Source organism: Triplophysa dalaica, chromosome 16 (genome assembly GCF_015846415.1).
Source record: "Triplophysa dalaica isolate WHDGS20190420 chromosome 16, ASM1584641v1, whole genome shotgun sequence".
Lineage (NCBI taxonomy): Eukaryota > Metazoa > Chordata > Actinopteri > Cypriniformes > Nemacheilidae > Triplophysa > Triplophysa dalaica.
This window is the reverse complement of record NC_079557.1, coordinates 1,068,488-1,083,333: the sequence shown is the minus strand read 5'-3', so window position 1 is coordinate 1,083,333 and position 14,846 is coordinate 1,068,488. Positions and strand designations below refer to the sequence as shown.

Sequence of the window (14,846 nt, the reverse complement as noted above, 5' to 3'; positions counted from 1 at the left end):
TAGTACTCTTAGTAACAATTTGGACAAATATTTAATTAAAATATGCAGCTATAATTCAAGTACAACTTACTAACCAGAATCAAGTAAAATCTACTTATTAAATACATTTACTTTTTGTTATAATATTAAGTGAACATTACTTAAAGTAAACAAAAAAGATTACATTGAACAAAAACAACTGTCTATAACTTAAACTTCACGGTTCACTTACTTACAAAATATATTATTTCTGACACCATAGATGTCAGTTACTGTTCTATAAGTGAAATAACACACTTCATGACTTATATTGTGCCTCCCCCAGCAATCACCACTGAAAAAGAACACAAAAACTCTCCTAAATCTCAAAGATAAACCAAGAAAAGGTCGTTCTTTTTACAGAAAAACCCTTAAAAACAGTTTATCTTGAAAGTGAATCTCCACTGCATTCAGATACAAAGCATGCTGGGAACTACGGATCACTGCCAAGGTAGTTATATCTACAAAAATGATCTCAACAGTAAAATAAATAAGTAAACTCAATTTGACCAATTTAAACAGGTTTAACATAATAAAATTGAGTTGGATTTACTTCATAATTGGTTCAATAAAATTAATAAAAAACTAAATTAAAATCTTTAAAAAAAAGTTTTAACTAAATTGCTTTGTTAAAAACAGGAACATAATTTTACCAAGCATAATTTAATAATCTCTTTTCATAAAATCTACTCAAGTACATAATTATTTCAGGATGAAATCTTCCATCAGATAAATGTTTATTCACATCTTTATACACCTGCTCTCAAACCCTTCAAACAACACGAGCTTCAAAATTGACATAAAGAAATGAAACACTGGAGTGATGAAGTTCAGGTGACATGTTGAGTCAGAAAAGAACATGATTGTACCCCACACACATCTTTTGGTTGTAGTGATATTTTTTGTTCACAGCATCATCGACTAGAACAGGGGTTTTCAAACTTTATGATTTCAAGGACCCCCAAATATGATTAACCTTCAGTGAGGGACCCCCTTTTCTAAAATATATATCAATCTTTATTTTTAACGTGTGAAGAAACGCTTAAAAACTAGTAGGATAATAGTAAATAGAATATTATAAAGACAACATTGTTTCTAAACCTAAATAGTCGGCTACATTTTCACTTCGAGTCCGAAAAAAGAAACTATAGTGAGAAAAACTCACTAGAAATAAACAATTCTGGAAACTATCCATAGCAAAAAAGCAGATTAACACTGTGGACATTCATCATTTTTTGCCTAGAAATTTTCCGGGGGACCCCTTGCATACTTCTGGAGGCCCCCTGTGGGTCCCTGGACCCCAGTTTGAGAACTCCTGGACTAGAACACATAAGAATGAAGCCTGAGCTCTTAAAGTCCTTTAGTGTTCATTATCAATCCTTCACATACACATTAGCATTCATTCAAACACATTTAAAGCTTCAGAGATATTTCAGATGAATTATCGTTTGTGGTTGACTCAAGACACCCTTGAATATTAAAGTACCAAATGTACTCTCAATACATCTGACGTTAACAATTCACTGCCTTATTCTTTATTTATGCAGTGACAGATGTATCAAAATAGTCACATTTCCCCCCAAAATCAAATAATTGCATAATATTATAGGAATGTTTTTAAGAGATTTTAACCATTTAACGATGTTTTCATGGCAAGTCAGAATGTCCCAAAATTCTCATTTAAATATCAGAAACATTCAATACTAGAACACAAAATATCATTTTGATCCTAAAACGGACTTCATATACAATCTCTGTTCATTTACATTCTGGGGTGAAGTGTGAGGAATTAAATACAGATGTCATCCTGTTAGAGGATCATACTATTTGTATTAATAATCATCTACAGCCAAATTCATCCGATGTCTGGCAGTGTCTCCGTGATTACATACATTCAAGTTTTCTCTCTTTTCTCTCCATTTCATCAAAGTTGTGAATAACTGATAGACAACATGAGTGGATCTGGAGCGGTGAGCCACAAGAACACAGCAGACAGTCAAACAATGACAAAGTTAAAAGCACTTGTGGAATGTTAATATACTCGAATCCACCTCTCCATGTAGGAAACAAGCATCCTCCCTTTCACCAGTGTGTCCTCAGACTTCTGACCCCAGCGGATGTTTCGTGACCCTCACAGATAACATCTGTGTTACACGCAGAAGAGTTTCATAGAAATGACAGAAAACAACAATGGCTCAAATGAACGATGCTTTCGTCAAAACAAACACGTCTTCTACGACTGCAACTCATTCAGTTCTGTCAACTTTTGAAGTATTAACAAAAGAAACAAGAAAGTACATTGTTCAGATTCTGACTAATTTCAACATTCAGCCAAAGAGATATAAATCAGCTTAAACAAATGTTGGATACATTTAAAATCTTAAAACAAAAGCAAAACCCCCCACGGAAATCCTCATGTGCCGTTCTGATGTGTGACAAAAGTTTAATTGTAATTTTCATGACAATCACTGTAATGAAGGAAAAATCTACTTTACTTAAATGTGGAGAAATTATTGAAATCTTCAACTTGTCATACAGTGTACTTTAGTATATGATTTAAAGCCACAATAATGTATGTTTTGAAAGTCACCGGTTTACGGTTTGTAAACGGTACACTTAGTTTATAATAGTAAAGCACCATTGAGAAGTTTAGAAATGACCCAAAAAATTAAATGTCTGAAATTAGCAGTAATGAGATACGGTAGGAAAACATGCCTGACTGTCATGAAAATCATTATGTCACGATGCAAAGAATCCTAATGGTCCTCAAAATACTAAGAGGTAATAAAAAGTAACCCTGATGTGTTCACATGAGATTCATCCAATGACGAAGTACACATTCAATCTTTTCTGTAGTTGGTTTTTGTTCCTTGTATTTTTCTGTCAGAATCATCACAATGATGCAGTGATATTAATAAGTTCTCTATTGTCTGACGGGTCTGCTGTGACATCACACCGAAAGCCCGTTATGGACTATCTTTCCTGATGCTCAGAGCTGTCTTTATGCTCCGCCTCCTCGGTGGGCGTGTCCAGAACTGGATTAACAAACCCTTCATAGTCCTCATCGCCAGGGTCACCACCGTCCTCGACATGAGCGCTCACAAAATCGTTCTCCCATTCCAGAGCGTTGGAGTCTTCTGAGGTGGAGGTGGGTCCGCTGCCCAACTGTTTCCCACCCGGGTGAAGAGCCGCCCGTAAAATGTCCTCCTCTGTTTTGGAGCGCTCCCATGCGTGACCCATCCTGTTCATTCCTGATGCAAAGAAACAAATGCGTCTTAAACAGAGACAGTAAAATCCTGTTTCTTTTCTAAATATTACAGCAATACAGTTCGAGACAAACCCCGCCTGAAACTGATCATACTCCTGTCACTCACCCTCCTCATCCTCCCACTCCAGATCCAGTGAGGTGGCATCAGTTTTACAGGTGAAGTCCCAGCTGTTCTCGGTGTTCGGTGTCACTGCGTTCGTTTCAGAACTGAGTCCTTGAAAACAACACAAATAACGTTTGCGTATTCTTTTTGAAAATATCATGATGTTCTGGTGGAGGTGCTCAATGTATATTTTAAAATACACAAAAGGACAGAATGATGTCGTGATATTTCTACAATATTTGTTTTAAAATTCGCCCATCAAAATATAAGATGGATGATACGATATAAAATCAACTAAACTTTTAAAATATTTATTTGACAATATGGAAAGTGTGCGTTTTATTTTATTACATACAATTTATACAGAAACAAAAGACGATGTTTTTTTCTCCAGATGCTCATGTGTTGTGTGTTGTTTTTTATTAAACCTCCTTCTCAAAGGTGAGCTTCGGTTTACACACTTAACAACACACACATCATCTAACTTTCTTAATGATCTATTTGAATAAAATAAAATATCACATTTTCACATTTGAACGTCACTTTTGGCCTGATTTTGTTTTTCACAAAGCGCAAAAAAATGATGAAAAATTGGATCATTTGGACCAGAAACTCACTGTTGGAGCGGTAAGCGTCAGACTGAGCTTTCACATTCCGCAGGTTGAACACATCAAACTCTTCGTCTGACTCTTTGCTAAAGAAACAGAACACATGTGATTACATCATCACACATGCTGTGATCATCAGTACAGAGATGTTTACTACAGTATTACTGTAAAAGGCTCTGTTCACATTTGACTCGTTTTTTGACAAGAAAAAGTTGACAATGGGACTTTTTTGCAAAAAAAAATCTTGCCGCATTGTGGTTAGTAACTACAATACTCATTTCCTCACTAGAAATGCAGTCAAAGTTTTCGAAAGTGAAAATCAAACTTTAACATAAAACCATGTTCCAACCAGCGTCTCGGCCGACATTTTATTTTATCTAGCTAGATACTGCTCGACTAATCACCTTTCTCGCATGTTGTTATTGAAGCCCCAGGTCTCGCTTGTCATGGGTTAGCAGTTAAAAAAGGTGCTTGACGTGGGGCGTTTTATTTCTTCAGAAAAGTTGAATTTCGTGCTTCGACGTATGGCGCCTGTGCGTCCCGGGCAACCCGAGCTTGAATCCCGGCTCATGGTCCTTTCCCCGACCCCATCCCCTCTCTCTCATCCACTTCACTTCCTGTCCACTTCAAAAATCACTGTCTGTCAAATAAAGGCAAATGCTTCAAAAAAGCTTCAAAAAAGAAAGTACAAAGAATAAAAAAGTATTTTAATAGGGATGTTCAATGATTATTTGCGATTAATCACATCCAGAATAAAAGGTTGTATTGATATACACTGTGTGCATAATTATTTGGTATTTATAAACACATACATGTATAAATGTAAACATTATATATAAGCATTTATTAATTTATTATTTTAATTAAATATATAAAGGTATGTTAAACTATGTGTGTATGTATGTATGTATGTTATACATGCATGTATGTGTATGTGTATGTGTTTATAAATACCAAATGAATATGCACAGTACTTTTCTTCTGAATTAATCGTTGAGCAGTTGAACTACTTTTTAGTAATCCTTGTTTGTATGCACATATACAACGTCTTACAAAACGACACATTTTGAGTCCTAAGTGTATTAATACATCCAGAGGGTCAATGATTGTTTGTTCACATTGAATGTCATTTTTAGAGATGACTTGTGTGTTTGGAGCAGCAGTTTTCGTAGGCTAACCCGGAAGTTAGCGCAGCAGTGGTTTCCTTGACCTACGCAGCTTTCCCTTAAGACTTTTGGAAGATCGCACAGGTTTGTACACAAAAACACACAAAGATCTCTGCGGCTCTTTATAGCACTATAGGCTCCCTATAGGATCTAAACGCATTCAATCTCAACGTGTTAGTGGTCTTATATATATATATATATAAAATCTGTATTTATATTTAATTATTTTTATTCTGCGTTAGTGCTTTCAATCCTCTGCATGTATGTACAGTAGGGTACATGTGGCAGAATTGACAATAAAGCAGACTTTGACTTACGGCTGGTGTCGAGCATCATTGCTCTCCGCTTCTGTCCTGAGTTTGATCCTCTTTGACTGCGGCTTCCCCTGAAAACACAAGTGTAAGAAACGATCGGTGTCACATATAGTCCACCAAAAGTGTGTTTTAATTTATGAAGTCATGCAGCTGAAATGAGTCCCATCAGTGTGTGCCAATGTTTGGTGTCCTGCTGAGATACAAACATCAAGTGTAACAGATGGTCAAATGATCCACGGATCACAAACAAACCAAATCATGAGGGCAACTTAAAAGAAACACAATCATGAGAACAAAAATGCAAACGGGAGAAGATGAAGGACATTTACTGTGGTATTACTTCAGCTAGTGGATTTTTATTAACACTATTTTGAATCAATAGAGTTGAACTGCCGAGTTTAAATTTCATTTAAATCTCTGATGTGAACTATTCATTGCACATGATCCTTTATTTAAGACGCTTTGGCTTGAATGACAGCAGACAAATGGTGAACAGCACATCAGTCAGATTTGTGTTACACAGAACTGAAGGCCTCATAGATTTGTAAGAGAAGGACGGGGCGTTCTCTCTGTCAACGCCTCACCTCCTTTAGCTTTCGTTCCTTAGTGAGCCGCGCTGCCTCGCGCTGGGCGGCAAATAATGCCTCCTCTTCTAGCCTTAACTTCTCCTCTTCTGCCACTAACTGGGCAGAAATCACAAAAGAAAAAAAGAAGGTTAACTAAAAGCAGGGGTAAGAAAACAAAAGCAACGGAAAATGAGGAAAGAAAGCAGACAAACTCTTGACAAAGCAAATGTGCTGCCGACAGCGTTGTGAGATGTCAACGGCATTTTATGTTCGCTAAAAGTCAAATGAAATGAAAAATAATGTGGATGGGCGATTGCGACACGGAGGAGATCTGTACCTCTGCTTTCAGCTTCTCGTCGATCAGCGCCTGTCTGTCTGAGATGGCAGTGTAGCGATGCTCCTTCAAGTGTCCAATCTCCTCATCGATGATGGGTCTGGACCAATGAGAGGAGAGAGCAGAGGTCAAACCCAATCCACACGCACAGACTTCAATCCCACAGTTCAGTCAGACATTCCGCCATTTCTCAATTTTTAAGAACGTAGCAAACAGACGTGTGTTCTCGCGTGGGAGCCTCGGATGGATGGACGCGCCACAGTGACTTATAGTGGGTTCCGTATGCGTGCAAGGGTGCATTTGATCGAGAACACATCCATGTACTTTCATGCGTTCTCTGTTCTTGAGTATCGGAACCGGACTTCGACAGCTATCGATGATGTTGAGTGAGAACACAAGGACACATGAAGAACGCATAATGAGAAACGGCCATTTGAGAACTTTTAAACATGGTAATATACAGATTCAGACTGTCTGAACTGCAAATGCCAGCCAATCGAATTGCAGCAGGCGATTCTCTCGTTGTTATTGGCCATTTGGGGCATCCTGTGAACATGCAATAGTTTAAAACAACAAAACGTCTCACAATGATGTAATATAAACAGCCATCAGCAACCTCTGACATCAAACTCGTGAGATAAAACAGTAAACACCCTGTAAGTGCTAAAGCACGGTTCACATCTGCTCCACAATCTAAATAAGAGCAGATGTGTTCGCAGTCATTCTGAATCGACCTGAGGATCCGTCAGACGGTGACGTGACCTACAGTAAGTGAATATCACAGAGATGTGGTACCTGGGGCCGCTTTGTGAACTCTCCCCCTGAAACAGATGATGAGAGGCATGATGTCAGCAAAAGAGGAGTGATATAAAAGAAGTGTGACGTTAAATATAACAGTGATGTTGTGTGACGGTGTTCTGACCTCATCGCTCTCCACAAGATTCTCAAACTGTAACACAAAAGCACAGAACAGCAAAGTCACACAATCTGCGAAATAAGAACATAGGCGTCTATACGTTTAAATAGATTAAATGGACGGTTTAACAAAATGTCATCATTTTTTTGGTTATTTAGTTATCATATGCATCTCGCGTCATGACAAAGCTGTGCGGGTTTCTTTCTTTATGAAGAACACAAAAGAAGACATTTTGAAGAATGTTGAAATTTAAACAACACTCAACTCCATTGATATCCATTGTATGAATACAACCAAGGAGACATTTCTCTAAATATCTTCTTTTGTGTTCCACTGAAGAAACTAAACTCACTACAGGTTTAAAACCACACGAGAGTGAATAAATGACGACAGAATGTTTGTTTTTGTCTGAACGGTCCCCTCGAAATGGCCAAAAATGTACCTCTATTGTGTAGTGTTCCCCAGCTGTGCTGCTTTTGAAGTACTTCAGCCTATTAGCAACAAAAAAATCAATGAGATAACGCCCACTATAAAGTCTCAGTGGATCACATCATCACAACATGACTGGAAACAAAATAAAAACATTTAAGACTTACAGAACCTTAATGATATGTATATTTTTATGCAACATGTTATTTACAAGGTAAAACAACATAATACACTTTTATCCCACATCGATGTTTTGTTTGACCATCACTAATGTATCTTTAATGACTATAAGTGAATGCTCTCTTCTGTTAGAGAAAGCATCATAGTTTCTAAGACAAAGTTGAACATTTTAAGATCAATAAAAAGACATGTACGGGTGGGCAATCTCAATATTCAAACTCATAAGAAGGTAAAGATGAGAGAAGACTGTAAGGTTAAACAGACTGATGTCCACGGGTGGTTCTGGGAGGAGTCCTATTATGTCAAAAGCTAACTCATGCGGAAACCACAAAGGAATCATTTAAACGAGTCGTTCGTCAGGGCGTTTCAATGAGCCGGTTCAACTGATTCTTTGATTTGTGTAGTCTTCGCTCCAAACTCTCCACACAATATACGTGTTTAGGAAGATCAAATAAATATATAATGCTATTATCTGGATCACAAAATATTCACTTAATGTCACTTTAAATAATTCCCGTTTAAAAGCCGCGCTGTTTTTATTTTACTGACGTAATTGCTATGTAAAGCCATTTAAGTACGAATGTAAAATAAATAATTAATGTATAAATGATAAAAAAGAATATAAAAACAAACTGTGTCAAGTGATTCAAAAAACCTGTGCGAATCGGTTCAGTCGAAGCATCGAAAGAACCGTTTCAAATACACGATTCATTCGCGAACCGGACAACACCAATTCAACTAATACTAGTCGTATTCCAGTGATATACAACTATGTGTGTTTACACAACCACGCGTTTACAATAACAGATTTCAGTCAAACCTTACGACACAGAGATTGTCAGCTGTTTTCAGTGTTATTTCTGGGCGTGTTCTTCTGATGCCACATACAAACCGGCGATTCATGAACAACTCCGCTGCGCTAACAGATAAAACAAAGACTGTTCATGTAAATGACTCACCCTCCTCCTCCTCTTTGGATCCGGCTTGCTTCCCTTCTGAAGAGCCCAAAACATTGAGCCCAGCAGTTCCCCATAGCATACCCGGATCAGGTGTGTGTGTGTGTGTGTGTGTGTGTGTGTGTGTCAGCTCCTGTTACATCCCAGATTCAGACGTCTCTTCTTGACACACTTCTCTCGATGTAAAGACTGTCTTCTGCATGGTCCGTTGGCCGGTTCGCGCAGGTAAATCACCTGCTCACGTTTGACTCGCGCGACCGCATCATTCATCACACATACTCGCGTCCACGGCCTGAAAACCTCTATTGTTTCCTCTTCCTGACAACTGTACACGTGATTAATGTTTAAACTACGGCGAGTCAACAGGGTCATGGGGTGTAATGACATCTCCATGACACCGGAGGGCGCCAGAGATTAACAGCGCAGCGCCGAACACGTGCTCTTCTATAACCAGGTGGGCAAAGTAAATGTTTCCATCAAACACTCCTAGTCGCAATTTAATGATTCAGATAATCACCATAGTTACCAGAGTGTCACAATTAAGAACATTTGGGTGAATCTATGGGATTTGGGATACTTCACTTGCTGCATTCGAGCGCTGAACCTTTCATCCCTGACGCCTGTCTGGAGAAGATTGTAAATGTGACAGGTGTGCCATGAGGTGGCGGTCCTTGAGTTTGTTGTGAGTAGGAATATCGTCGTGGTTTTATTAGAAACACACTTTATTGTATAATGAACGAACGCCATTTAAAAACACATCGCTTAAGTAGCGCGCTTCATTGGTTTTAAAAACCAGAGGTAAATAAAGTCTCAGTTAAATAAACAAAATCATGAAATATTGTAGCGTTTAGTTAACAGTTTATCAATTTGTGTCTTCTTTTTTAAATTCATGTACCTTCATAATCTTCCGTTAAAATCTGAAAATGCACTTCCGCCCTGAAATGACTATACCTCTCAAATGACGTAAACTAGACGTCTTGGACGGAGCATCCGTTAACTCCGCCCCTTCAACCGGCAGTCTGCTGCCAGTTTCATTACAATATCAATGCAACAGCTGTTTTACACATCCAATCAATTCGCAGTGAAAAACGCAAGCCACGCCCACATTTTTTCATCCTTTTCACTCGGAAATGTGTCAGAATACGGAAGTAAAAACGATCGCAACTTCCGGTTCACGGGGACTTTAAATTCTTTCGAAGCTCGTTTGAATGCTTACGCAAACTTATGTCATTTATGTGCCGAAATGTTTACATGTTTAATAACTGTTGACACCTTTAGGCATGGGTCATTTTAAAAAGTAAAGCTGGTCAAACATGGATTTTCTTCATCGTTCGTGGTCTAAAATTGTAAAGACTGTCCTAATGTAAGATTGCCCTTATACAATTTAAATTGTAATAATAATTATCTTTAAAAAAATTTATGGTAGAAACACAAACTCAAGTTTCAATTCAGGTTCACTTACACAGCTGTGATTAACAGTGATGCATTGTTTCAAAGCAGCTTTACGTGGTTAAAAATAAATCACATAAATGCTTAAAGTTATTCATAGTTGAGACTTCAGGACATGTAGTCAGGAAATATGATATATGGCAGACATGTTAAACCTCACTTTGATGGATGCTGTGATAACCATGGTAAATGCTTTTAGATGGTGCATTAAAATACTGTGACAGACATATGGACACGCGTTTAACTACGCAGCTTTATATGTTCTCCTGTGACTTCATCAAAATTGAGCCCCTGCTGCTTTTCTAAGGTCAAGGAGGATTAAAATCATACTAGAAGTGCTTATACACTTGCTTTCAGAGGGCACAAAATGCTCACAACAGAAGGCACAGATTGAGCGCAGGTACCACTACCCCACAACTAAAGCCTTCACGTATGATCAGGATCCACAGACGTACACGCCGCTCACACACCTGCTCCTGTCAGCAGGCCGGTGGGGTCGGTAATGAAAAGTAGATTATTCCCGTAGACAGAAGAACGCCATAATGCTTCAGAACACAGGTGACATCACACGCTTGGCACAGGTGCTGGAAAAAGCGTGTCGGTTATTTAGCATAAAGATGAAACTCCTGCAAACACGTGACATTTCTTCTGTAATGCTGTAATTCTGATGATGCTCTCCATATGGTTGTGTGTACGAAGCTCTTTGTTCAACTAATGCTTGTAATTCTTCACACACATAACTTAACGTGTCTGTGACCGTTCAAGCGCATGCGAGACGTTCTGAAATGCGTCGTGTCATTTAACCTGCAATGACTAATGAGACCCTTCTCTGTATTTCACATTTTTAATTGCTCACATTCTAATTTGCAGTTGAATTTAGATTGGAGACGACACCTATTGCAAGAAAATTTATTTTGTGTATTTCGTGTTTAGCGAGCGTTCTTAATCTAGGGGGCTCGCACAAAAAATCGGATCGATGTCGAAAATGCGTGGTGATTTTAAATACAAATCTCTGTTAAATCAAACTCAACTTGTGATTCACTTCTGTCGTTGCGGTAAATGCAGTGACCTCAGCTGGAGCGATGTGACCCGACAGAGAGGACAGATGGAGCCTAATTCGGTCATGTGATCATGTCAACCGCTTTGAGACCCCGTGGATCAGCTCACGCCCAGAGTTCCGTGGCGATTAGCACAAGCTTTAGAAAATGAAGTGACGGAAAGTTTAAGTTTGCTTGTAAACTCCTGTGATCTGTTGCCGTGGTTACCAAGATCGTTCCTCAAGAACCACAGATCCTGATGCTGACATGACCATGTTCCAGCGGGACCGGCATCCAATCGGAGCGCAAATGTTATTTCTCCGAGATTGCCTTTGATAGCTCATTTAAACACCAGTTTGGTCGAGTTTGATCTGCGTTTGCTCTCTTAAACTTATCTGGAGGAAATACAAACGGGTGCACGTGAGCCCAGAGATGTGAAATTAATGTTCATTTGGTTTTGGAAGAGTTTGAGGATTTTTTTTAAATGTATACTTCTTGACAAATCTGAGCGTAGCTTTAGATGTTGAGCTTTTGAAAAACTCAAGTAGACAAATGTGAGATTTCAGTGCGACTCGTCTGTGAGAAACATCTCATTTGCATTTCTTTATGTCCTGCCGAAAGAAAATAAATAAGCGTTTCACCCGAGAAAAACTTCAATCCGGACATTTTCAGTTAGGCCTTCTGAACGCGCAAATACGATAAATCAGAATCACAACTGAGTTTCACGTTTGATGTGTTTCCCTGAACACTGATGATGTGACGCGTACAGTGCTCTTCCATTCCCTCGTGTTTCAGATCATGCCGTGTGGACCCACAGACAGATGTGAGGTAGCCTAAGTGATTTAGATATTCATCACAGACTTCCACAGCTGCATATGTCCACTCGTTTTCTGGTCCCTCGCATGCTATGGTTTTTTTAGGGTTAAAACACCAAAATCGCCCTCTATACCCTCATTCACTATTCCCTCCATTAGTTCAGTAATATAGTGCACTTTATGCAGCAGGTGAAAACGCGTGAGTAAATTCGAAGAGAACTCACTCTGCATCTGTAATCGCATACTGTGACAGTACGTACTGAAATATAATTAGTAACTATCGACCGTTAAAACAGTATGTTTTATTAAGTATGAGTGGATGTTGTATTAATACATTTCGGACAACTTTGAGCATTTTAAAAATGAACTTAAAGCATATTTTGAAACAATATGAACAAGTAAAAATTTAAAAGCAAGGAAAACTACAAAGTAATTTAATAAAGTCAAGCTTTTCATGTTAAAGCCCTTTCAGTAAAAAAAGTTGTCTTTTTTTGAGACCCCTGACTTTATGTACTCTTATTTGTAAAATAATGTTCAAATTGTTCTTCATTAACAAAAAAATTTAAATACTGCGACCGCCATGTTTAATGGTCATGTGAACCGTATGCTCTTTGACCTATGGCGCATTCACAACAACCTATACGTGAGCGTTGATAAAAACCAGTGTTGGGTTACTCCGGAAAAGTAATTAATTACAAGTTACTTATTACATATTCAATTGTGTAATTAGATTACTGTACAAATTACTCCCTACAAAAAGTATTTAATTACTAATTACTGATTACTTTCTATATCCTACATCAACCTTGATTAGAATTGATTCAAGGATAAACATGAAACAGATTATTTAATTAATTCAAGTAAATAATAAATAACTACTTACATTTTTCTTATTAACTGACCAAAGTATACAAATGTGAGAAGGATACAATAAAACATACATTTTAAAGTTAGATTTATAATTTTGATGTCATTTCCACAATTGAATATATTACACAGTATTTAGTTCCACTACATCAGAAGTGACTGTAATTAAATTACTGAAAGAATAAGTGTAATCCCTTACTTTACTTTTTGAAGGGAAAAGTAAATAAATTACAGTAACTAATTGCCTAGTTACTAGTTACACCCAACACTGATAAAAATATAATAGAAATTCATTTATAGGCACTTACATTAAAATGGACATCCGGCCTAGAGTTTTCCGCTATATAGATGGGTGTCCATACGATCCACACTCACGAAAAATTGAACTATTTCCTTGTCGATGCCGCGCCGACGCGCCTACAAAAAGGTGAGCGGCACACTGCATGTGTGTCATGACCGCGTCGCCCCCTATGTACTACAGTTAAAATAATACATATGCACATGGAAAAGATGCAAAACGTGAATAAGCCTTAGGGTATAGGGGGTTACTTGGGACACAGCCTTAGTGTAAAATTCATCGCCGGATGTCTCCGTCAGACAGAAAAAATACAAATTGCTCATTTAACTGGAGTACGGCTCATTGATCATTTACTGTCATTTGTAAGTTCTTTCAAGTCAGTTTCTCTTCATGTATGCTTACTGGAAAACAGCGCCTGTGAACAGAGTTTATATATGTGATAGAAGATCATTTCAGCATTTCCATGGCAACACAACCCTTAGTTCAAAGTTAGCTGTGGGATAAAAGTGTTCCGGCTGGATAAATACTGTGCCGTTACTTTACCCGCGGACTGAACGACGGGCTCGTGTCAGACGGTCATTACGGAGTTGACATCAGTTTGTCTGTCCAACCCTTCCAAAGACGATCCGTTAACAATCCGTATCCTAAAGGATTCTCTTCATGACAGCTGTTGACTAATGCCAGATTAATGATCTTCCTGTCCGATACCTGTAACTTCATGTTCTTTGATTCATTTGGGATGCTGAACATAAGTGCATAAGTGTCTCCGTCCGTCCTCAGTCTGGCTGTGTTGGTCAGCGGACGCCTTGTAAACAAATGACAATTTAAACGAGTCTCATTATCGCAGTCACTGACACATAACAGAGACCTGGAGAGATGCCACAACAGATCCACACAGAGGCCAAATCCACATCTCCTCTCACCCGACCGGAGCTCATTTATACAGGACAAATATAACCCGGCCGACTCGTGGACCCGTCCGTATCCATCAGGTGCACTGAGCTCTGGACCGCAACACGACTGAATAAAGCAAAGGTTGTTTACATCATCACCTGTCACTGGATGGTGTTTTGGAGCAAAACATATCAAACATTCATTGATTCATCCTTATTTAATATCAATCCTGCAGAACACAAAAGAAGATAGTTTGAAGAATGTTGATAATCAAACTTCCATCGTATGATCACAAACCACTTTGACATTTCTCAAAATATCTTCTTTTAAATGATGATAGAGTCATTCTTTTTGGGTAAACTGTCTCTTTGACTTTGCGGTGTGTTCTCATGCCGACTATTCAGCACGTTAGGAGAGTTCTGATGTCTCCTCAAGCTCACATTAATGGGGGTCTCGGGGGTCATCGGCACCAAATTGAGCCGTCACACTGAAGAACCCAACGCAGAACAGCCTGAGGTAATCCGCGTGTGTTTCTCGACCACGAAATCCTTCAAACTCATAATTATGAGATTGTGTTTTCACACCTGCGGGCTCATGAGTGCATTTACACCACTTCTTTTCCCTCTGA

At 38.5% G+C, this 14,846-nt stretch overlaps 1 protein-coding gene across 2 annotated transcripts; it reads right to left on the bottom strand.

Moving 5' to 3' along the window:
• Positions 1–1,363: 1,363 nt before the first annotated feature.
• ap1ar (adaptor related protein complex 1 associated regulatory protein) lies at positions 1,364–9,856 on the bottom strand. Of its 2 annotated transcripts, XM_056770097.1 has the most exons (10): positions 8,862–9,844; positions 7,736–7,784; positions 7,300–7,326; positions 7,173–7,198; positions 6,381–6,477; positions 6,062–6,160; positions 5,481–5,548; positions 4,007–4,083; positions 3,393–3,500; positions 1,364–3,269 (listed from the first exon to the last, which is right to left on the bottom strand). In XM_056770097.1, the coding sequence occupies exons 1-10, from the start codon at positions 8,933–8,935 to the stop codon at positions 2,992–2,994; spliced, it is 903 nt and encodes a 300-aa protein (XP_056626075.1). In that variant the 5' UTR covers positions 8,936–9,844; the 3' UTR covers positions 1,364–2,991. The 2 variants fall into 2 exon arrangements, with proteins under 2 accessions (XP_056626075.1, XP_056626076.1); XM_056770098.1 differs by lacking the exon at positions 6,062–6,160 and having other exon boundaries at positions 8,862–9,856.
• Between the last annotated feature and the right edge of the window lie 4,990 nt (positions 9,857–14,846).